Below are 25,179 nucleotides of genomic sequence, written 5' to 3'. Positions count from 1 at the left end.
AGAGCGTAGGGGAGGTAATGGGGATGAATGATGATGATGATAAAGACGACACAACACCCAGTCATCTCGAGGCAGGAAAAATCCTTGACCCCGCCGGGAATCGAACCCGGGATCCCGTGCTCGAGAAGCGAGAACGCTACCGCGGGACCACGAGCTGCGGACGATGTACACTTACTGCTACATAAATGTTTATGTTGGGTCGGAGGTTGAGCCATTGTTGCATTTTTAAATTACTCCAACAAAGGGCGCATCCGAAGTACACTCCTGGAAATTGAAATAAGAACACCGTGAATTCATTGTCCCAGGAAGGGGAAACTTTATTGACACATTCCTGGGGTCAGATACATCACATGATCACACTGACAGAACCACAGGCACATAGAAACAGGCAACAGAGCATGCACAATGTCGGCACTAGTACAGTGTATATCCACCTTTCGCAGCAATGCAGGCTGCTATTCTCCCATGGAGACGATCGTAGAGATGCTGGATGTAGTCCTGTGGAACGGCTTGCCATGCCATTTCCACCTGACGCCTCAGTTGGACCAGCGTTCGTGCTGGACGTGCAGACCGCGTGAGACGACGCTTCATCCAGTCCCAAACATGCTCAATGGGGGACAGATCCGGAGATCTTGCTGGCCAGGGTAGTTGACTTACACCTTCTAGAGCACGTTAGGTGGCACGGGATACATGCGGACGTGCATTGTCCTGTTGGAACAGCAAGTTCCCTTGCCGGTCTAGGAATGGTAGAACGATGGGTTCGATGACGGTTTGGATGTACCGTGCACTATTCAGTGTCCCCTCGACGATCACCAGTGGTGTACGGCCAGTGTAGGAGATCGCTCCCCACACCATGATGCCGGGTGTTGGCCCTGTGTGCCTCGGTCTATGCAGTCCTGATTGTGGCGCTCACCTGCACGGCGGCAAACACGCATACGACCATCATTGGCACCAAGGCAGAAGCGACTCTCATCGCTGAAGACGACACGTCTCCATTCGTCCCTCCATTCACGCCTGTCGCGACACCACTGGAGGCGGGCTGCACGATGTTGGGGCGTGAGCGGAAGACGGCCTAACGGTGTGCGGGACCGTAGCCCAGCTTCATGGAGACGGTTGCGAATGGTCCTCGCCGATACCCCAGGAGCAACAGTGTCCCCAATTTGCTGGGAAGTGGCGGTGCGGTCCCCTACGGCACTGCGAAGGATCCTACGGTCTTGGCGTGCATCCGTGCGTCGCTGCGGTCCGGTCCCAGGTCGACGGGCACGTGCACCTTCCGCCGACCACTGGCGACAACATCGATGTACTGTGGAGACCTCACGCCCCACGTGTTGAGCAATTCGGCGGTACGTCCACCCGGCCTCCCGCATGCCCACTATACGCCCTCGCTCAAAGTCCGTCAACTACACATACGGTTCACGTCCACGCTGTCGCGGCATGCTACCAGTGTTAAAGACTGCGATGGAGCTCCGTATTCCACGGCAAACTGGCTGACATTGACGGCGGCGGTGCACAAATGCTGCGCAGCTAGCGCCATTCGACGGCCAACACCGCGGTTCCTGGTGTGTCCGCTGTGCCGTGCGTGTGATCATTGCTTGTACAGCCCTCTCGTAGTGTCCGGAGCAAGTATGGTGGGTCTGACACACCAGTGTCAATGTGTTCTTTTTCCATTTCCAGGAGTGTATTTAAAAGCAGCACTTAAAAATTTTTTATTCCTGTACTGCAATCATGTTCTATTGCGTTGTAGCACTGGTCGCAATAGCAAATTTTCCGGGATCAATTACCGGTCCAGTCATGCATTACTTTTCCTGCTTATGCATTCCAGTAAGGTACGTTCTTGGTCTAAAATTCCACTATCAGAGGATTGAAACAATTGAAATGGAATCCACAGTCGCCAATTGTGATGTCGGTTATTACGAAACGGATGTACTGACTCCAAATCTTTACAGAAACTGTTTCGTCCAATCAGTTCTAAATAAATAACTTTGCATGATATAACAACTCTAGTGTTAACTATGTAATCTCTTGAAAAATAAGGTAAAATAGGGCCACAGTGATACTGACGCTCTTTGATGAAAACATTAGCCTTTCTGCTTGGTGACATATTTAAGCTAAACCGACAATCGAGTCTGGATCACTGACTTCTGTAAGATGCAGATTGATTTTATAGGAAATTAAAAAAGTTAATTCAACTGTCGAGCATATTGTCCATAGGGTTCCCACATTAATTACAATGTTACCATACCACAATTCATCAGTTATCGGCATCAGTTAATATGTTATGCCATTTTACGTGCAAAAGGGATTTGTTTAAGTTTAAGCTCGAATCTTTGAGATCGATCGTTGGATATCGTCAGATAGGTGCGTTGAATACGTGTTAAAGGCGAAATTTAAATTACGGGGTTTGGTAAGGAATCACGATTACCGTTTTAATCTGTCAGGAATGGTCATTTTAAGCGATAAAATGCTGTAGAGTGGAATAATTTATCACAAAACGTACCTTACAAATTAAATGTCCGGAGCACGTCCTAGAACGTATGTAACCATATAAATCGATGCTCAAAATTTATGAAAAGCTTCCACTCAGGTCATTTTCCTGGTTCATATTTAGTGCAAAGGGACGACGTGCGGCAATTCGCATATTTCTGAATTATGTTCCGGTGTGTAAGTAGCTTTTGAGGGAAAATCTCGACATATCCATATCGTGATAATAACTGCTGATCTGTAAATGTGCTTACAGTATACGTCATGAATATTCTAATGTTCACCTGATGTTTGAAGTGATGGTGACTGACTTCCCACTACTGCGGCGCATGATGCTTATATGTAAGGGCCTTTATAGCAACCATCCAACACTTGTATAAGAAACAAGATAGTGTTGAGATACAGGATGTCCCTACTGATTTATTTATCATCGTCTTTTGCTTAACGAAGAGATTGTTCCTCTCTGTGTTCAAAGATATTAATATCATTGGCTACTAGGGTGTAGAAAACCTTATTTAACCTTTGATACTGGCTGAACGTCACCTGCAACATGATAGAGATTCCCACGATGCCCTGCGATCTGTGCTGCGCCTCGGACATGTTCTTGTAGAGGTCCACGTTGAAGCCGTACAACTGGATCTGGAAGAAAAACAGGAAACTCGGTGATACTCTCCCAAACGAATTATCGAGTGTCTTACTGACCACTAAACAGTAACACAGAGTTATACATATATACATATATATGATATGTCAACGGGTGCTCAGTGAAGTATGGTGCTATCAAGATGATGCTCCCTGCAGTGTATTAACTATTTACGAAGGTCACTCCAAAGGAAATGCACACTATTTTTATAAAAATACAGTTTTTATTGCGCATGTGTGAAAGTTTTACAGTGTGTAGATACATACTTTCCGCGTGTTTTAAAACTTAGTTCAACCTGTTCCCGTGAGTGGCGCCGTCACAGCATGTCTTCATGATGGCTGCTACACTTGACGTTCGTCAGAAGCAATGTGCTGTCATAGAATTCCTGTGCTGTGAAAACGAGACTGTGGGAAACATCCACAAGTGGTGGAAAAAGGTGTATGGAGGTGCTGCTGTCAATCGCAGTACAGTTTGTCGGTGGGCAAGCAGGTTACGTGATGAAAGCGGGCACGGCAGTGTTGAGGATTGTCCTCTCAGCGGCAGGGCTCATACTGCACACACTCCAGACAATGTGCAGAGAGTTAACGAAGTGGTGACTGCTGACAGTCGTATCACAGTGAACGAATTGTCACGCTACGATGTGATAGGGGAAGGAAGTGTTTGCTGAATACTGAAAGTGTTGGCGTTAAAAAAGGTTTTTGCCATGTGGGTTCACAGGATGTTGACGGAGGCTCACAAAGGGACAAGAAGAACGGTATGCAGCGATCTTTTGGAACAGTTCGAGAATGGTGGAGATGAATTTCTTGGAAGAATTGTGACAGGTGATGAAACATGACTCCTTCATTTTTCACCAGAGACGAAGTGGCAATCAATGGAGTGGTATCATGAAAATTCACCCAAGAAAAAATAATTCAAAACCACACCTTCTGCTGGAAGAGTTGTGGCTACGGTGTTTTTCGATTCCGAAGGACTCTAGCTTGTGGACATCATGCCAAGTGGAACCACCATAAATTCTTATGCATATGTGACGACACTAAAGAAACTTCAAGCTCGACTGAGTCGTGTTCGACCACATCGGCAAAAGCTGTTGCACGACAAAGCACGGCCACATGTCAGTCAAAAAACCATGGAAGCGATCACAACACTCGGACGGACAACACTGAAACACCAGCCTTACAGTCCTGACCTGGCTCCATGTGACTATCATCTCTCTGGGAAACTGAAAGACTCTCTTTGTGGAACAAGGTTTGAAGATGATGACTCCCTTGTGTACGCTGCCAAACAGTGGCTCCAACAGGTTGGTCCAGAATTTTACCGTGCCGGTATACAGGCGCTGGTTCCTAGATGAAGTAAGGCAGTTGAGAGGGATGGAAATTATGTGGAGAAATGAAAATATTGTTCCTAACGGATGTATCTAGACACTTAAAAACTTTCAAACATGTAGAATAAAAGATGGATTTAAAAAAAAGTGTGCATTTCTTTTGGAGTGACCCTCGTACATAATGACCCATGGTCTAAGGACTCGGCACGGTAGCTCATCGTGTTCGTTCAGAGAGCTGGCTTCCCTCTGTAATTAAAAAAAAAAAGAAGAACTGAGTGAAATAGTCAAAGACGAACTTGAACAGGTATCACGTGACGTCAACCTAGAACAATTACAGAGAAGAATGACGAATAAAATCAAGGAAAAATCGGTAGAGTCTTTGACTACTAATCAAGAACGTCCTGGGACCCGGGCTAGAACCTCAAAATTGCTTAAATTTTGAATAAAAATTAGTAGCAGCGGTGGCAGAAGACTCTTGTGTAAGAAGTCACACTCGTTCTGCCAAAGACCTCGTCGTAGAAGACGAGGAGTGGATGGAGGTTCAGGACACACTCTTGCACTTGCGGTGGGAAACTGCTGCTAAGAGGCGTCAGAATCAGCAATGATCAACGATATTAGGATGCTAAAGGCAATCGAAACCGTTGCAATAGAGGCGTACAATGGGTAGCCACGTGCCAAGTGTCACGACGGCATCTTCTTGGACAAAGGTTCTTCACTAGTCCCCCATTTAGAACGCCGCGAGGGGCTGCCAACGGTGAGGTGACCCTAGGGAGTGTATTGAATTGCCTAAGAAAGGGCAACGCTCTACGTGGCGTCAAGTGTCAGGCGTTTTAACATGGTAGGGAAGCTAAAAACACACATGCCCACTCTATATATAGCAGGTGTCACTGAAGTGAAATGAAAAAAAAGGCATGCATCTGGTGAGACGAGTATGGGTTAATATCAGCAGCAGCAGATAAGGCATAACGTGAGCAGGATTCTTCATTAATAGGAAAGTAGTGCAGAGAGTGAGTTATTGTCAATAGTTCAATGACAGGGCTGTTTTCATCAGACTCAACAGCAAATCATCACCGACAAAAATAGTTTAGGTATACATGACGACGTCGCAAGCAGATGCTGAAGAAACACAGAAAGTATATGAGGATATTGAACGGGTAATACAGTACATAAAGGCAGATGAAAATCTAATAGTCATGGGAAACTGGAATGCGATTGCAGGGGAAGGAATAGAAGAAAGGATTACGTTGACTATGGGCTCCGTAGTAGGAATGAGAGAGAAGAAAGACTAATTGAGTTCTGCCATAAACTGTAGATAGTAATAGGAATAAAATCTCTAGAAAGGGAAGTCACAGAGGTTGGAAAGGAAAACCAAAGGAACATGTAACGCATTGATAAGACGGCTTGGGTAACAGAAGAAACACTTCAGGGCAATTGAAAACTACAGAAATAAAAGTCATGTAGGAATTAAATAAATGGGAAGTGCAGGGAAATTAAGTAGAATAGGCTGCATGGAAGATGTAAAGAAATCGAAAATGACTGTTGCAAGAGCACACTCAGCATATAGAAATGTGAAAACAACCTTCGGTGAAATTAAAAGCAATGGTGGTATAATTAAGAGTGCAATGGGAGCTATACTGTTAAATGCAGCGAGAGAATGGATCGGTGGAAATAGTACACTGAAGAACTCTGTTAGGGGTAGAACTGGTGTGATGACGTGATAGAATTAGACACAGGAGTCGATGTGGAAGAGTTCGGGGATCCAGTATTAGAACAGGAATGTACAACAGCTTTGGAGCACTGAAAATCAAAAGAGGTGGAAGAGAGCAGAGAGGACATATAAGCAGACTAGCACTGACAACAAGGGCATTCCTAGCCAAGAGAAGTGTACTAGTACCAAACATAGGCGTTAATTTCAGAAAGTAATTTCTGAGATTGTACGTTTGTAGCACAGCACTATATGCTAACGGAAGATGGACTGTATGAAAACCGGAGAAAAAGAGACTCCATTCATTTGGTATGTCGAGCTACACAAGATTGTTAAAAATGGGGTGGACTGATAAGTTAAGAAATGAGGAGGTCCTTGGCAAGATCGGCGAGGAAAGGAATGTATGGAAAACACTGACAAGAAAAAAGGGAGCGGATGATAGGACTTCTATTACGTCAGAGAATAACCTGTATGATACCAGAAAAATATGTAAAAGTTAAAAAAAATTGCACGTATTTTGCAGATGGTACTGTGAGATGAAAATGTTGGCACAGCAGCATTCGCCCAAGGAAACCACAAATTATTTTCTGACAATGGGGTCGTTTTCCCTATTTCAGATTCTGTTTCAGATTTAACGTGTAGGCGTATAACATACTGAGATGCGTCCGTCCGAGGGATCCGCAACACACACTATGATTCGCAGATACTGTAGTTTGAAAAGCTCGTTGTGCCTGATGATGAAAGGCAAAACTGGATTCTGGTAGCAATAACACATATTTTCAGAGTAACTGACGGTGGTTCAACATGATTTTCGACAAAGATCTGTTAATAGCGTGGCACCAGCTACCGAGAATATTTCAAGTGCAATATACCCTATTTACATTCTCTGCTGGTTTTAAGTAATACGAATAATGTGTTTTGGCCTCCCAACCTTTTTTATATAATAAATCCACAACTACACAGCGAACTTTCAAATTGGGCTGAACAAATATCGTTTCAACTTAGTATAGTCTTCCAACGTAGGGTAAAAAAATTCAGATTACACGTCATAAAAGGCTCTCAATGTACTCAATGTAAAAATGTTAAGAAAATTATGTACTATAAATATTTTTGTCACCATCAAATTCCGTGCCACCCCCCCCCCCCCCCCCCCCACTACCATTCCACCTTCTTCCACGTAAAACTGTTAGTAAATATTTGACAGATTTGGAAAATGTCACATTACCGCCCTGATCTGCTGGTAAAATACTTTATTTCTACAAACAGGGTCAATCGCGTAACCAAATTGAGGTTCATAAAAGTACTCACAGAGTCATGTTACGAGAAGAAATAATATCATTACACTGGGATGATAAAGCAAGGAATATTACTCTATTATCACATAGTAATATAAATTACTTCGACAACTGATAAAAATTGTGTCAGGAAGTGTACTGAGTCATGTTCAAATACGATAACAGTTTATTATTCATGGTTTTATCATCCGCCGATAATGATTTTCTTTTTCACCTAATATGATGCTGTGAATGCTTTTATGAACCTGAAGATGGTCAGACGACTGAAACTGGTTGTGTACATAAAACATTTTACCAGCAGATCAAGGTGGTAATACGAAGTTTTTAAAATATATAGGAGCTGCGGAGCATCACCACCTGACAATATTAATAAATAATTTTTACGAAGTTGAGAGTGCTTCTTTCTCAATCTGTCAATCCATCTGCAGCATCTGATGCTGTGTACAGCTCTGCCGAACGACTAGTGCAGCTCTTGGAGCGAGCAATCAATAAATTGCCCACCCTGATTTGTCGGTGCGCGGCTCATTCCAGGAACTCCGCTTGCGTTAATGCAATTTGCTGCTCACTAATGGATAGCACATCTGCAAACTGATTCTTTTAAAGGGGAAGGCACAGTGCCTAACAATTCACGTTGGAGTCGAACTGGTATCTTGAAAGCAACTACTAAATAACACGTATCGATATCGCACGTGATGCTCAGTATCTGTAATTAACGCATTTCTAAATCAATCTACCTAGTCCCTCCTCACATCGCGTTGTGAGAGTTGTCTGGCAATTTGTGTCCCACATAGCGCTTCAAAATATCATATAGGATTGTGGTACAGAAGATGGACGGCATTTTAATCTATGGAAAGCGTTGTGAATCACGATGGGTGTAATTCTTTTAGAGTCTTTGGAGAGTCTTTTTATTGAGACGATAATGGTGTGTGTCTGTGTGCCCAACAACGAATTCAAAGGTTTCTAAGGGAAGTGAAGTTTCACCTCCATGTGGAAAAAAGGCTTCAGTAGTTGTAGAAGGAGGTAAGATTCAGCAGAGACTCAGCCTTGTTAGGTAGCCTAAGCTGGCTAGGAAAAATTGAGAAGAAGATGATTATGCATATTGAAAGCAAACATGGGCGCGGTATAGCCCCGCAGTTGTATGAAACATTAGATAAGGAGTGCCAATTCACCAGCATTTTCAAACCAGTTGGTGGTCTCAATAAAGTGTCACCGGACTCGTGGTATTTATGTAAGGATATTTCTAAAACAGATCAGATAATTGTAGTGAGAGGGGCCGAGAATAACCTGCGCTTAAGATGTAGACTGTGAGTTGGACAGGATTGCTACTCAAACTCAGATCACTAATGTTCACCTAGTGCAGCTCTTCCGGCACTACCATCAACCCCATCTTTACAATGCTGTGAGGCAAGTTGATAAGAGACTCGAGAAAGTGCTGATGATTGGTGTCATGGCACACATTATTGTGGTCAGTTGAGAATATCCATAGATCGGGCTACTCTGCGCAGCGTACACGTAAGGACTGAGAAATGATGGTTGACGAAGCTTTTAAGTGACAGTACAACGATAAAGGCCAATCAAAGAGTGCATCGGTTGATTGAATCAAAATATTTCGTGAGTTAAGGGTAAAGTAGTCGAACTGGTAACAGATCTTGACTAGCACGCTATTTAGAACCAAGATCATCATTTATATACCGAAGGAGGGGTAAATTTTAAATGATTACTATGAAAGGACTTCGTCGCAGAGGAGAGATATGGCTATTGATGTACTGAATATTGACTGATCCAAAAGAGTTGAGATATCAATATATAGCAATGTCCAGAGATATGGCTATTGATGTACTGAATATTGACTGATCCAAAAGAGTTGAGATATCAATACATAGCAATGTCCATTTCATTACAGACCTCTCTAGATCCACCAGTTCAGATTACAGAGTTTTTCTCTCCATACCAGAGACCTTTGGAGAAAAGAGAACCACTTGTATGAATATCAAGAGCTCATATGCAAACCCGTTTCTAAGAAAAGAAGGGAAAGCAGAAAGGTGGAAGGAGTATATAGAGGGTCTATACAAACGCGAGGTACGTGAGGGCAATATTATGGAAATGGAAGAGGATGTAGATGAAGAAGAAATGAGAGATATGATACTGCGTGAAGAGTTTGACAGAGCACTGAGGAACTAAGTCCAAACAAGGCACCGGGAGTAGACAACATTCCATTAGAACTACTGACAGCTTTGGGAGAGCCAGTCCTGACAAAATTCTACCATCAGGTGAGAAAAATGTATGAAACAGGCGAAATACCCTCAGACTTCAAGAAGAATATAATAATTTCAATCCCAAAGAAAATAGGTGTTGACAGATGTGAAAATTACCGAACTATCAGTTTAAAAAGTCACGGCTGCAAAATACTAAAGCGAAATCTTTACAGACGAGTGGAAAAACTGATAGAAGCCGACCTCTGGGTAGATCAGTTTGGATTCCGTAGAAATATTGGAACACGTGAGGCAATACTGACCCTACGCCTTATCTCAGAAGCTAGATTAAAAAAAGGCAAACCTACGTTTCTAGCATTTGTAGACTTAGAGAAAACTTTTGACAATGTTGACTGGAATACTCTCTTTCAAATTGTGAAGGTGGCAAGGGTAAAATACAGGGAGCGAAAGGCTATTTACAATTTGTACAGAAACCAGATGGCAGTTATAAGAGTCGAGGGGCATGAAAGGGAAGCAGTGGTTGGGAAGGGAGTGAGACAGGGTTGTAGCCTCTCCCCGATGTTATTCAATCTGTATATTTAACAAACAATAAAGGAAACGAAATAAAAATTCGGAGTAGGTGTTAAAATCCATGGAGAAGAAATAAAAACGTTAAGGTTCGCCGATAACATTGTAATTCTCTCAGAGACAGCAAAGAACTTGCAAGAGCAGTTGAACGGAATGGACAGTGTCTTGAAAGGAGGATGTAAGATGAACATCAACAAAAGCAAAACGAGGATAATGGAATGTAGTCGAATTAAGTCGGGTGATGCTGAGGGAATTAGATTAGGAAATGAGACACTTAAAGTAGTAAAGGAGGTTTGCTATTTGGGGAGCAAAATAACTGATGATGGTCGAAGTAGAGAAGATATAAAATGTAGACTGGCAATGGCAAGAAAAGCGTTTCTGAAGAAGAGAAATTTGTTAACATCGAGTATAGATTCAAATTGCAGGAAGTCGTTTCTGAGAGTATTTGTATGGAGTGTAGCCATGTGTGGAAGTGAAATATGGACGATAAATAGTTCGGACAAGAAGAGAATAGAAGCTTTATAAATGTGGTGCTAGAGAAGAATGCTGAAGATTATATGGGTAGATCACATAACTAATGAGAAGGTGTTGAACAGAATTGGGCAGAAGAGGAGTTTGTGGCACAACCTGACTAGAAGAAGGAATCTGTTGGTAGGACATGATCTGAGGCATCAAGGCATCACCAATTTGGTACTAGAGGGCAGCGTGGAGGGTAAAAATCGTAGAGAGAGACCAAGAGATGAATACACTACGCAGTTTCAGAAGGATGTAGCTTGCAGTAGGTACTGGGAGATGAAGAAGCTTGCACAGGATAGAGTAACATGGAGAGCTGCATCAAACCAGTCTCAGGACTGAAGGCCACAACAACAACAACAACTAGACCCTGTGCTAGACTCGTTTCTTAAGAAGGATATGAAGTTGATTTTGGGAGAGTATTTCAATATAGAGTTTCTGATTCGCTAGAGAATCTTACAACCTAGCACAGAGTGTATATTATACTTTCTAACTAGAGTTAGGGGAAATACGACCACGATCATAGACGATATCTTGATAAGTTGTTCTCTAGTTTAACAGCACAGTGTTAGAAAAATTAGTAACTGCCCATCAGATAATGATGCACTTACAGCAATACCTGAAGGAATTAAAGTTGAGACATGCCCCAAAAACAATCAACAAAAGATTGAGATATATGAGTCCACTGGCAAAGCGGATATTTAAAGACACTCTCGAACAGTAAGTCTTTTAAGAAGTCTAGAATACAGACAACTTGAACAACACACGTAATGCAATGCTTCAACCCTTTATCACTTTCTTAACTACTTGTTTCACAGTAAAAATATTGCAGGAAGACATACGCTACTAATTAGCAACCGATCAATAACCAATGGCATTAGAATATCAGTTAGGAGGAAAGTAGAGCCGAATCATAATATGAATAGTTTGGAACGTGAACTGGAGCCACAGCCCAGCAACAGAATTCCACTACAGGCAGTACTTCAAAGACCTGAAGGTCACCACCAACAGGCTGAAACGATGTATTACACCATGAGAACAGGACTCTCTAAGAAATTATAACAATAATGACAACTGTGAAAAAGGGATCAGGGTATAATAAAGTTGCTCAACATATTACACCTCTCTTATGTAAGAATGAAATTGTAGTTGTTCACAAGAGTTGTAAAAAGTATTTAATTTTCACTTCTTGGCAAAAGGTGACAAGTTAAATTGAAATTATATCGGTAGAGAGTATATGCACAAATTTTGAAAGCCGGTATTCCGAGATTACAAAATCACATGTAGCTACAGGAAACAAGGGAAGCTGAAACTGGATCAATAAATAATTATAGAGGAAATACTTCCATTGGTATAATGAAATGCCATGTAAGACATGTGCATCATATCTTAGTCCCGTACTCAGTAACATGTGCAACGTGTCGTTCAAGTTCGTTCAGTTTCCTGACGGATTGACATACTCATTATACAAACAGCTTTGTAAAAATGGTGAAAGAGACGACGTAGACAGTTGCCAACCAAGTTCTTTGTTACCAGAAGCAATATAGAGGTGAATAGTGGCACATCTTAGTGAAAATGGTTTTCTGCCAGACTAGCAGGTTGGCAGGTTGGTTTCAGGGAGCAAGTCTCCATAGAAAATGCAACTTATTCTCATATTTCTGAAGTACCTTCAGGTCTAAACAATACGTTGGGGACAGTACGTTTTCTCATTGATATGACAAAGAGCATTTGATTCGATGGACCATGCATCACTTTTGTATAATCTGAAACATTATGGGATTAATGAAATAGCTTCACAGTGGTTACCTTCATACATGTATATGGAAAGCAGAAATCGGAGTGTTTTCCTCCATTGCCAACAAATAGGGAACAGGTTTGAACCTCACTGGAGCCATATAATGTGCGGAGTGACACAGGATTTTGTTCTGGTGGCGCTGGCTACGTTAGTGATCTGTCATTGTACATGACAAATGATACAAACATTTGTCCCTGCACAGATGCCACAAGTGTCGTTGTGAAACACGTGGAATGTAATGTAAGTGATGTAAGCAATAGGGCAGTCAGTAACATCGGCACATAGCCTTCAGAAAACAGATTAACGGTTAACTGCGGAAAAGTGTAATCCATACAGTTTGTGACACTGCGAAATTTAATTGTGGAAAGATGAATAAATTCAACCAAAGTTTCGAACAAGAAATCGAAATTAAAGAGCGGATCATCAGAAAAACAACTGACTAGTGCCCAAAAATAATTAAATAAAATCTTGGCTAATCATTCCACTATTATTCGGTACGGCCACTAAAACCCAATATATTATCCAGTCGCCTCGCAGCTACTATTTTACGTGACTTTGACAATGTGCTGCTTTCATATGAAAATAACCAATCAGAGGTTACTGATTTCGCTGCAATTGTCAGGTACTCGTTGATAGCTTATACAACTTGAGGAATAAAATATTCGCGTCTTCCCGCTCTCTAAAAGTTTAGTCCATAGCGCTCACACACGTATTGTCACTTAATGGCTCAATCCATCTTTTTTTTTATACAAGGATAGCACTTTCTTGTTTGTTTGCTGTGTGCTAATGCCATATGAGGGAGGAGCCACTATACAGGGTGTTACAAAAAGGTACGGCCAAACTTTCAGGAAACAATCCTCAAACACAAATAAAGAAAAGATGTTATGTGGACATGTGTCCGGAAACGCTTATTTTCCATGTTAGAGCTCATTTTAGTTTCGTCCACCTACGCTCAATGGAGCACGTTATCACGATTTCATACGGGATACTCTACCTGTGCTGCTAGAACATGTGCCTTTACAAGTACGACACAACATGTTGTTCATGCACGATGGAGCTCCTGCACATTTCAGTCGAAGTGTTCGTACGCTTCCCAACAACAGATTCTGTGACCGATGGATGGGTAGAGGCGGACCAATTCCATGGCCTCCACGCTCTCCTGACCTCAACCCTCTTGACTTTCATTTATGGGGGCATTTGAAAGCTCTTGTCTACGCAACCCCGGTACCAAATGTAGAGACTCTTCGTGCTCGTATTGTGGACGGCTATGATGCAATACGCCATTATCCAGGGCTACATCAGCGCATCAGGGATTCCATGCGACGGAGGGTGGATGCATGTATCCTCGCTAACGGAGGACATTTTGAACATTTCCTGTAACAAAGTGTTGGAAGTCACGCTAGTACGTTCTGTTGCTGTGTGTTTCCATTGCATGATTAATGTGATTTGAAGAGAAGTAATGAAATGAGCTCTAACATGGAAAGTAAGCGTTTCCGGACATATGTCCACATAACATATTTTCTTTCTTTGTGTGTGAGGAATGTTTCCCGAAAGTTTGGCCGTACCTTTTTGTAACACCCTGTATAGTTCGCTGCTGCTGCTGCCGGCGGTATCAGCGAGATTATTAGCTGACAAAAGCCTTCCTGTATTCATTTCCCTACCACTAGCTCTGAAAATATATATTTTTGAATCTTGGGTCAAGCAAGCAGAATATTGCTCTTAAATGGTTTCTTTTTTTATTTTTAATGTCCAAATGTGCCATGTGTTTAACTGCTTAGCGCACCATTTACTCCCTCTGTTTAACTTCTGTCAGTGCTGCCAACAGGCTTACTTAAACCATTTATCTGAGTTGGATTAGTAGTACAGTTGTTCTTATAATAACGAACTGTACACATGAGAGCTCTTTGGTGGCATGCTCTAGTGGCTCCAAAATGTGAATACTCTTTACTTCTGAAGCTGAGAGAGCAGTTTGTGCCCTTATACTTAGTATCGAAACTGGGTGTACAATAGAAGCCACTTCATGTAGCCAAAGTTTTGGGTAAATAATTAAAATGCATCATTACATTACTAGAATAATTCGATACGATAATATCTATAAAGGTATAAACAGTACCAGTGCAGGTACAAAGTGTCATTTGCAGTATCTATGATTAACTATTGCCAGCTTTCTACCCGGCAGATGATCTTCCGGTCTAAACTGGAAAAGGAAAGAGAGGTATCAAAACAGAAACTGCAAAAGTGTAACATTAATAAACGATAACATCAAAGATAGGAAAATAACAACAAAACATCAACAGTGCTGTGGATGACATTAAACTAACGTATAAATACATGGAAGTTGCGGGGAAAAAGTCGGATACTTAATCACATGACTTAGTCTGGCTAATATATTGATACAGCTAACGAAGTCTTCCAACATAAATACATAAAAGTAATTGATAAAATTAAAAGTCATGTTAACCAAGTACATTTCAACAAGCATAGTAAGCTGTTATAAAGTAAAAGTAAAACACAAATGTAGACAACAACCTGACAGTAAGCATTATTTCGTAAATTTTCGGTCTCGTTTACACATTTCGTAAGACAGTGCGCAATTAACAAACACGTCTAATTTGCAATATTTGGGTCATCCATGTGTTAAAACACAGTTTTAAGATCATTTACCTTATAACACAGCATACATAATGAAAAGTTTTACGTTAACGTGATTCATAATTTTATTAATTATTTTTATTTTATAATGGAAGAGGCTTGTTTACTCTGTATCAATGACGCATGTACATGTCATGTGACAGACTATACAGTTTTTTCACCACTACTTCCTCTTTTCTGTCATTCGTGCCACTGTTGACAAACTGCACCTTGCCGTGCCTTGTATGTGAGGGTCTTGTGATGTTTTGATGTTATTTGTTGCTGCTTTCGATGGTACTGTTTGCAATGTGACACTTTCTTAATCAATTTTGTCGACTCATTTTCCTTTTCCAACTAAGACTTCAAGAAACCGGTAGTCGGTAATAGAAGGGACTGTGATTCTGATGGTGTGTCTTTACTTGTTACTAGCTGAGAAATCCGTCATTTCCGGTGTATTCATTTTGACAATTTTCAGTTAGGAAAGAAAACAAAATGTGAACTGTGTTTGTAGCGAAGTACTGAACAAATTTTATTTCCTTTGAAATTATGAAAAAGTCTATAAAAATATACATAATATACAAATATAAAAGTACAGTATCCAGATAGTTTCTGCTAGCTGGGAGTAGCTGCTTCAAGTGTGTACAAAGTGATTTTGTAAACGTCTCCATGGAAATACCTGCTCATAGCTCGATTGACTCTTTTTCGCCCACAGCCGTTTGCTCTTCGCACTTAAAAACTCCCATAAGTATTTGCAGATGTCAGGAATTCCGTTATGTTGACTCGGCTGTAGAAGTTTCTTAGTAGTAAAGAACAAACGTGCTAAAATTTTATGCATGATGCGTCATTTTTTTAACATACCTCATTGTTTATGATATCATATCTCTCGAAATATGTGTCATAAAATGATAACTTTGTGGAGCTACATTCAGCGGAAAATGTGGATACTGTCAACGAAATATGGTGGGAATAGAATAGTTTGCGAAAAATTAACACATTTAAACGTGATCATCTCAGTGTTTATGGTATCATGTCTCTTGAACTATGTGTTGCAAAATGATAAACGTGTGTAGCTACACTCCGCAACATATGTGGATACTGTAGCGATTAGAGTTAGGAGAAGTAATAAATTCAAACGTCATAAACAACGCTGCAGTTATCGCGCATCTCAGTGTTCACAACGTCATATCACCTGAACTACATATGGTACCATGGTATACATTTGTAGGTGCTTATAGAGGCACATGTCGGTACTGCCTGAGAAATTTGCAGCGAATACAGTTAGCATAACAGAATTAATACATTTAAACGCCATACATCATGCGGCAGTGTTTCAAGCATCTCATTGTTAATGACCTCATGTCGTCTTAATTGTGACAATTAGGTGGTTCTTAATCTCACAGTGATTGTTGCCTGACAGTAGGGCGTAAGTGTTCCCAGTTTATCTGAAATTGGTCCAGTGTTTTAGCAGGTGATGGGGAACACACACACACACACACACACACACACACACACACACACACACACTCACACAAATTTTATAATATGTATAAATAGCAACTAAGAGCGATGCGGTAAGAATTCAACCACTACCAATGTCTTACCTTAGCAAAAGATCTTGCTGAAAACCCAAGGAAATTCTGCTCTTACGTAAAATCGGTAAGCGGGTCGAAGGCTTCCATCCAGTCACTCACTGATCAATCTGGCCTGGCAACGGAAGACAGCAAAACGAAAGCTGAAATTTTGAATTTAGCATTTGAGAAATCTTTCACGCAGGAGGATTGAACAAACATACCGCCGTTTGAGTCTCGTACAGATTCCCGTTTGGAGGACATAGTGATAGACATCCCTGGGGTTGTGAAGCAGCTGAATGGGTTGAAAATAAATAAATCGCCAGGTACTGGTGGGATTTCCTGATGGGATTCCAATTCGGTTTTACAGAGAGTACTCTAGTGCATTGGCTCCTTACTTAGCTTGCATTTATCGCGAATCTCTTGCCCAACGTAAAGTCCAGAGCGACTGGGGAAAAGCGCAAGTGACGCCTGTATATAAGAAGGACGGATCCTCAAAATTACAGACCAATATCCTTAACATCGGTTTGTTGCAGGATTCTCGAACATATTCTCAGTTAGAATGTAACGAATTTCGTGAGACAGAAAAGTTGCTGTCCATGCATCAGCACGGCTTTACAAAGCATCGCTTCTGCGAAACGCAACTCACCCTTTTCTCACATGATATCTTGCGAACCATGGATGAAGGGTATTAGACGGATACCATATTCCTTGACTTCCGGAAAGCCTTTGACTCGGTGCCCCATTGCAGACTCCTAACTAAGGTACGAGCCTATGGGAGTGGTTCCCAAGTATGTGAGTGGCTAGAAGACTTCTTACGTAATAGAACCCAGTACGTTGTCCTCGATGGTGAGTGTTCATCGGAGGTGAGGGTATCATCTGGGGTGCCCCAGGGAAGTGCGGTAGGTCCGCTGTTGTTTTCTATCTACATAAATGATCTTTTGGATAGGGTGGATAGCAATGTGCGGCTGTTTGCTGATGATGCTGTGGCGTACGGGAAGGTGTCATCGTTGAGTGACTGTCGGAGGATACAAGATGACTTGGACAGGATTTGTGATTGGTGTAACGAATGGCAGCTAACTCTAAATATGGATAAATGTAAATTAATGCAGATGAGTAGGAAAAAGAATCCCGTAATATTTGAATACTCCATTAGTAGTGTAGTGCTTGACACAGTGACGTAGATTAAATATTTGGGCGTAACATTTCAGAGCGATATGAAGTGGGACAAGCATGTAATGTCAGTTGTGAGGAAGGCGGATAGTCGTCTTCGGTTCATTGGTAGAATTTTGGGAAGATGTGGTTCATCTGTAAAGGAGACCGCTTATAAAACACTAATACGACCTACTCTTTAGTAGTGCTCGAGCATTTGGGATCCCTAGCAGGTCGGATTGAGGGAGGACACAGAAGCAATTCAGAGGCGGGATGCTAGATTTGTTACTGGTAGATTTGATCATCACGCGAGTGTTACGGAAATGCTTCAGGAATTCGTGTGGGAGCCTCTAGAGGAAAGGAGGTGTTCTTTTCGTGAATCGCTACTGAGGAAATTTAGAGAACCAGCATTTGAGGCTGACTGCAGTACAATTTTATTGCCGCCGACTTACATTTCGCGGAAAGACCACAAGGATAAGGTAAGAGAGATTAGGGCTCGTACAGAGGCATATAGGCAGTCATTTTTCCCTCGTTCCGTTTGGGAGTGGAACAGGGAGAGAAGATGCTGGTTGTGGTACGAGGTACCCTCCGCCACGCACCGTATGTTGGAGTGAGGAGTATGTATGTAGATGTAGAAGATCACGGCTCGTAATACATGGAGTCATTTACGAAATATTGAAAGAATCAGATGAAAATTATTGAGTATTTCAGTATCGGTCTCAGGATGAAAGTATTGATGCCAGCAAGTATGGATACCTTTAAGCGTGTCCCTAAGTTGGCCTGACCATTCGGCCGCACTTACCTCTCCTGGGAAGGTGTAGCCGTGGATGCGGTGCTCGGAGCCGTGCATGTTGTCACCGCCGTAGTGGAAGTACATCTCCTCGAACTGGTAGCGGTAGGCGAGCGGGCCGCCAGAGATGTTGACCGGGTGCTTGGAGTTCTTGTCCACTGTGAACATCAGCGTCTGGCCCGTGTTGCGTAGCGTACCGCTCACCTGCCAACCGAAGTGGGACACATAACTGCAGTCGATACCTCTATCCGCGACCTTCCCAAGCAAAAGTGAAGTTTGGAAGGTAGGAGGCGAGGTACTGGAGAAATTAAAATTGTGAGGACGGGTCGTGAGTCATGCTTGGGGATCTCGCTTGCCCACGAAAGGCAAAGGTCCCGAGTTCGAATCTCGGTCCGGCACGCAGTTTTAATCTGCCAGGAAGTTTCAAATCAGCGCACTCTCCGCTGCAGAGTGAAAATTTCATTTTAGGAAGGTTGTAGTTCATGATATACAATTAATGTGTGGAGGATAGAGGCTTGTTTACTGGATCCAGCGTACGTCATTTCGATGTTTCATGGCCTTCGATCACCATTCCAGTCGAATGTCAAGATGACTTCCATTAATACGATATGTTTGAAACCTTTACTTGACATTTGGTTATCATTACAACATATAAATTCACTAAATTATCGGTACATTTATCATAATTATTGTTAACTGTATTCTCTCTTCTAATTAATTTCTTAATTCTTAAATATCATAATTTATAGTTTTATTGTTCTATTCCATCTGTCCTAATATCTTCCAGATGTACTGTGACACGTTATGATGTTTCGTCCTTGAAACAACGGAGAGGCTGAATTAAAATGAAATAAATATGTTGTGCAAAATGTGGCTGCAGTCAAGTGAAATATAAACATGATTCCTTTCCTGGCAGGATACTTTTGGTCGGTATAAGCAACACAGTATTTTATCAAGAATTGGAGACATGAAAACTTCGACAAGAATCAGATATAATATCTTACATTAAAATTAAAATATTAAATTTAACACATCTTTAACTTCATAAATCATTCAAAGACAACTGTAATGTGACTATTAACGTGTCCAAAAGCGCAGTTAATGCAAATAATTCAGATGAGGTGAAGATAAAATTGTAAAAGCAAAAAAATGGCTCTGAGCACTATGGGACTTAACATCTATGGTCATCAGTCCCCTAGAACTTAGAACTACTTAAACCTAACTAACCTAAGGACAGCACACAACACCCAGCCATCACGAGGCACAGAAAATCCCTGACCCCGCCGGGAATCGAACCCGGGAACCCGGATATGGGAAGCGAGAACGCTACTGCACGACCACGAGATGCGGGCGTAAAAGCAAAGAGTTGCTTTATAGAGCATAGTTACAACTTCATGCGAATTTAAGTAATTAACCATAAGATCTATACCTGGCCTATTAATAGATTTAATTCAAAATCAAAACCGATAAATATGTCGAAATTATTTATAAGATACATGCTATCATAATCTGTTTTCTATTTGAGAATTATAACAAAGGAAGAGGTAAATTCTCAGAAAACGATTCACTCTGTTAATACAAGAAAGTCAGCGCTACAAAAATAATACTGAAACAAGACAAACACAAATTATTCAATAAACGTTTTTGTATTTCCATCCTTATGATTGGAAGTTTCAGGGACTGTCCTTACGACGTTATTTATTGAATGGATACTATAGTGCGCATCATTTACGACAGCGGCCGAGTTTAGGTTCGTTCTGCGCACCTGTTGTCACAAAACACAGTCAGCCAATGAACAGAGAACGACGTTGCCAGAGCTCGACAGCAGTGCAGAGCACGGACGAGTATCTTCAGTTTTAGAAACGTTCAGTCATAAATAAAATAATTGAACAAAAGCAGTGTCTTGATAGCAGACTTCCTTTTATAGAAAGTTTGGAAAAAGCATTCTTTATACCAATTGCTTCATATTCTATTAACTAATTAAACCAAACAAGCAATAAGCCTCCTAATTCAGGCGATAGCAAGGAAAGGTGTTTGTATCATTATCACGAACCGCTTTTTCGCAATAAAGAACTGCGGTAATTGTTTATTTCCTATTGTACTTCGACGAAACGTGAGTAATTCATAGTCATACCAAGAATGTTAGTCGGTATTTTGCGTCATATTTTAGAGTTCTCCAGGAATTCTGATTAATGATGAGCTGTGTTACCATAATGGTTGAGGTGTTTGGCTGCTAAGTGAATAGTTCCGAGTTCCAACCTTGTTCGGTGCTTAATATTTTCTTTATTTAAAAACAATAAGAAGTATCTTACTTCATGAATTTTATTCGTTTGATTGTAATTTTTTGAAATTTCTAGTTCTTTCTCTCTTCATTATAATCATAATAAGTATACGGTTTTTGAAATCGAATGATTTTTTGAATTCGAATGGTGTGTCAAAGCAGTCGGAACATCATGTGTCTGCACAGGCGAGCACTGCAGTGATGACAAAATCGCGCACAGCGCGGAATGCGGGGAGCACGTCTCTGTAGCAGCGAAAGGGTTAATGCGGCTGTGGTGGCTTTACATCATAAACTGCGTGCTGCCCCTAAACGGAAATTTGCGAACTATACTATACAATGGCGCTGCTCCTCTTGGCGCGTGCGTCGTTTGCAACTGGCAACGCAGCAATCTCTTGCGTCTGGGCGGGCTTGCACGAGCCGCCAAGATAAAAGAATTGAACTATAATGTCGGTTCATGAGTGCGCTATCTTGAGCCCTTGACTGACGTTGAGGAGATTAACTCCAGTCGCATACACGATGATTCAGTGGCCAACATTTATGAACTGGTCTCCGCAGACTGCCTGTAACGTTGATGTTATGTCTTGAACCAGGGACTACATGATGGTTGGAGATACAACATTGTTGTTACAGGTAGTTTCTAAGTTTTATCAGAATCAAAAAGGTACACAAGTTAATTTTGCATACCTGAGATTTAAGTAAGGCGATGTTTCGCGTATTTTTGAGGGGAAATGACGCACAGCCGAAATTCATGGGTGCACGACGTTTGGTACAGTTATCTTGTTGCTATTAAACAGCGATTAAGCTGGTGGTGAGGAGGCTGTGGTTAATATGAGAGCATGACGGTTTACCTTTATTGACCTTCAGCTGTCACCCACTGTCAGTTTTGATTACCTTCGCCCACCCCAAATTTCGCTTCTTTGGTAACACTGCTCACGAAAGAACTTGGGAATAACGAGTAAAGTCAGACACTAGCACTACCTTCGGGCCATAGCTACCTGCCGCTTGTCGATGTGAAGCGGCCGGAGCAGGGGGTCGAACAGCAGCTTGTCCGGGTCCACATCGATGGGTGACTGCCGCCGACCCTTGCTGCACAGCGTCCACTGCGGGTTGATGAGGCCCCAGAACGCCGGTCCTGCAGGAGAAACAAACAAAAGGTATTGCTCACTTCTGTCTGCCACGTCCTCAACTGGAACACACGAGGCTACTTTTAAACTCTCTATATACTGAACAATAAGTTTTAATCTAGCAGCACACGAGAGAAAGAGATCTCATTACAAACGTTTTTCTTTATAGAATGTACACGAGTAATAGTTTGATGTCGTTTGTGAAAAAACAAATGATACCAACGGTAATACAAAATACCCAACATATGGCTGTGATTTTATAGGACGTTAAAGAAAGTATCCAATATTTGAGGGGATGACAGTATGCCTCAAAACAAGACAAAATTGTGCTATAACCATGTGTCTTATCAAGCATATGTTCTGACATGTGACATGTAAACACGTGTTCATAGGAAGTGCTCTTGTGATGTCTGTCATGGCAATGCATTACCCGTCTTCTACGGACAACTACCTGATATTTAATGTTAATTACACTACTGAACATTAAAACTGCTACACCAAGAAGAAATGCGCCGTAATAACGGCCTTGATACTCCTGGGCATTGAGTCAAACAGAGCTTGGATCGCATGTACAGGTACAGCTGCCCATAAGTAGTGACTGGCGTATTGTGACGAGTCAGTTGCTCGGCCACCATTGACCAGAAGTTTTCAGTTGGTGAGAGATCTGGAGAATGTGCTGGCCACGGCAGCAGTCGAACATTTTCTGCATCCAGAAAGGCCCGTACAGCACCTGCAACATGTGGTCGTGCATTATCCTGCTGAAATGTAGGGTTTCGCAGGGATCGAATGAAGGGTAGAGCCACGGATCGTACCACATCTGAAATGTAACGTCCACTGTTCAAAGTGCCGTCAATGCGAACAAGAGGTGACCGAGACGTGTAACCATTGGCACCCCATACCATCACGCCGGGTGATACGCCAGTATGGCGATGACGAATACACGCTTCCATTGTGCGTTCACTTTGATGTCGCCAAACACGGATGCGACCATTATGATGCTGTAAACAGAATCTGGATTCATCCGAAAAAAATGACGTTTTGCCATTCGTGCACCCAGGTTCGTCGTTGAGTACACCGTTGCAGGTGCTCCTGTCTGTGATGCAACGTCAAGGGTAACCGCAGCCATGCTATCCTAGCTGATAGTCCATGCTGCTGCAAACGTCGTCGAACTGTTCGTGCAGATGGTTGTTGTCTTGCAACGTCCCCATGTGTTGACTCAGGGATCGAGACGTGGCTGCACGATCCGTTACAGCCATGCGGATAAGATGCCGCTAGCAGAAATGTCGCGATACGATAAACCGCAAATGCGATAGGCTACAATACGACCTTTATGAAAGTTGGAAACGTGATGGTACGCATTGCTCCTCCTTACACGAGGCATCACAACAACGTTTCACCAGGCAACGCCGGTCATCTGCTGTTTGTGTATGAGAAATCGGTTGGGAACTTTCCTAATGTCAGCACGTTGTAGTTGTCGTCACCGGCGCCAGCCTTGTGTGAACTCTCTGAAAAGCTAATCTTTTGCATATCACATTACCTTCTTCCTGTCGGTTAAATTTTGCGTCTGTAGTACTTCAACTTCGTGGTGTAGCAATTTTAATGGCCAGTAGTGTAGCAGCACACGAGTAAAAGTGCTCTCATTACAAACGTTTTTCTTTATACAATGTACACGAGTAATGGTTTGATGTCGTTTATGTAAAAAACAAATGATACGATCGGTAATACAAAATACGCAACATATGTGTGTGATTATATGGGACGTTAAAGAAACTATCCGATATTTCAGGGGATCCAGATTCTGGAAACCTCCCCCAGGCTGTGGCTAAGCCATGTGTCCGCAGTATCCTTTCTTTCAGGAGTGCCAGTTTTGCTAGGTTCGCAGGAGAGCTTCTGTAAAGTTTGGAAGGTAGGAGACGAGATACTGGCAGAAGTAAATCTGTGAGTACCGGGCGTGACTCGTGCTTCGGTAGACCAGATGGTAGAGAACTTGCCCGCGAAAGGCAAAGGTCCCGAGTTCGAGTCTCGGTCGGGGACACAGTTTCAATCTGCCAGGAAGTTTCATTTCAGGGGATGTTAGTATGCCTCAAAACAAGACAAAAATGTGCTATAACCATGTTTCTTATCAAGCATTCGTGACACGTGACATGTGAACACGTGTTCATAGGAAGTGCTCTTGTGATGTCGGCCATGGCGATGCCTTACCCGTGTTTCAGGACGACTACCTGATAATTAATGTTAATTACAAGTACTGACATGGAACACTGGGAAAATATGGTTGCGGGCATGAGCACCGTTGTTGCACTCGCTCTACGTGTTATACTAGGGTCAACAGCGTGCTGGGACACTCGCCTCCAATATCGAAACAAACATTATTTGGCTCAGTAGTCGGCAGTGAGTTGATCCGTTTACTTTGTATGATTGTACTGTAGTCTTCTTACATCTGTTTACGTTTGGGTACATTTCTCCTAACTCCGGGTGTGTACCGTGATGTTTTTCCTGCTTACAGGTCACGTTTGAAGTAGGAGGGTCGTTCAGTAACATAAAAAAAACATTAATACATATTGACAACAGTACTCGTTAGTGCTTCACAATTGATGTTTGTTCTTAGCGCCGGTGAAGTTTCGAACCGTTCTGGCAGTTGGCAGGGCCGTAGTACAGTGTCAAAATAGTTTCTACATGCGACTCACGTTACAAGTAGCATGCTGTTATTGAATTCTTGTGCGCAGCTAAAGAAACCGTGGCGAACATCCATAAACATTTGTGTGCAGCGTATGGCGATGCTGCAGTTGGTAGGAGTACAGTTGAGCGATGGTAAAGAAAGTTACAGCTTCAGGAAATGCAGGAACAGAGCTCCATGATCAGCCACGCTCGGGCCGTCCTGTCACAGCTAGTGCTAAAGATATGCTGAAACGTGCGGATGCCATTATTGGTACCGACCGGCGCATGACAACTCGACAATTGGCGTACATACGTCGGTCGGCATTGCAAGTGCGTCTTCAGTGATCGAGACCCGGGTGTTCAAGGAGGTGCTCACGACGGGTTCCACGAATGCTCACAGCGAACGACAAGATTCTAAGAAAGGCCATCACATCTGATTGTT

At 42.2% G+C, this 25,179-nt stretch overlaps 1 protein-coding gene across 2 annotated transcripts in view; it reads right to left on the bottom strand.

Moving 5' to 3' along the window:
* Positions 1–25,179, bottom strand: part of LOC126198713 (carbonic anhydrase-related protein 10-like) — a 424,244-nt gene that overhangs the window by 108,868 nt on the left and 290,197 nt on the right. For both annotated transcript variants that reach the window (XM_049935229.1, XM_049935230.1), the window contains exons 4-6: positions 21,951–22,087; positions 18,687–18,878; positions 3,025–3,120 (exon numbers count right to left, since the gene is read on the bottom strand). In XM_049935229.1, the coding sequence (XP_049791186.1) occupies positions 3,025–3,120; positions 18,687–18,878; positions 21,951–22,087 (425 nt within the window). The remainder of the gene's footprint in view (positions 1–3,024; positions 3,121–18,686; positions 18,879–21,950; positions 22,088–25,179) is intronic.

This window comes from Schistocerca nitens, chromosome 8, assembly GCF_023898315.1.
Source record: "Schistocerca nitens isolate TAMUIC-IGC-003100 chromosome 8, iqSchNite1.1, whole genome shotgun sequence".
Classification (NCBI taxonomy): Eukaryota; Metazoa; Arthropoda; class Insecta; order Orthoptera; family Acrididae; genus Schistocerca; species Schistocerca nitens.
The sequence above is the reverse complement of the archived record's forward strand: the minus strand, read 5'-3'. Positions and strand labels throughout refer to the sequence as shown.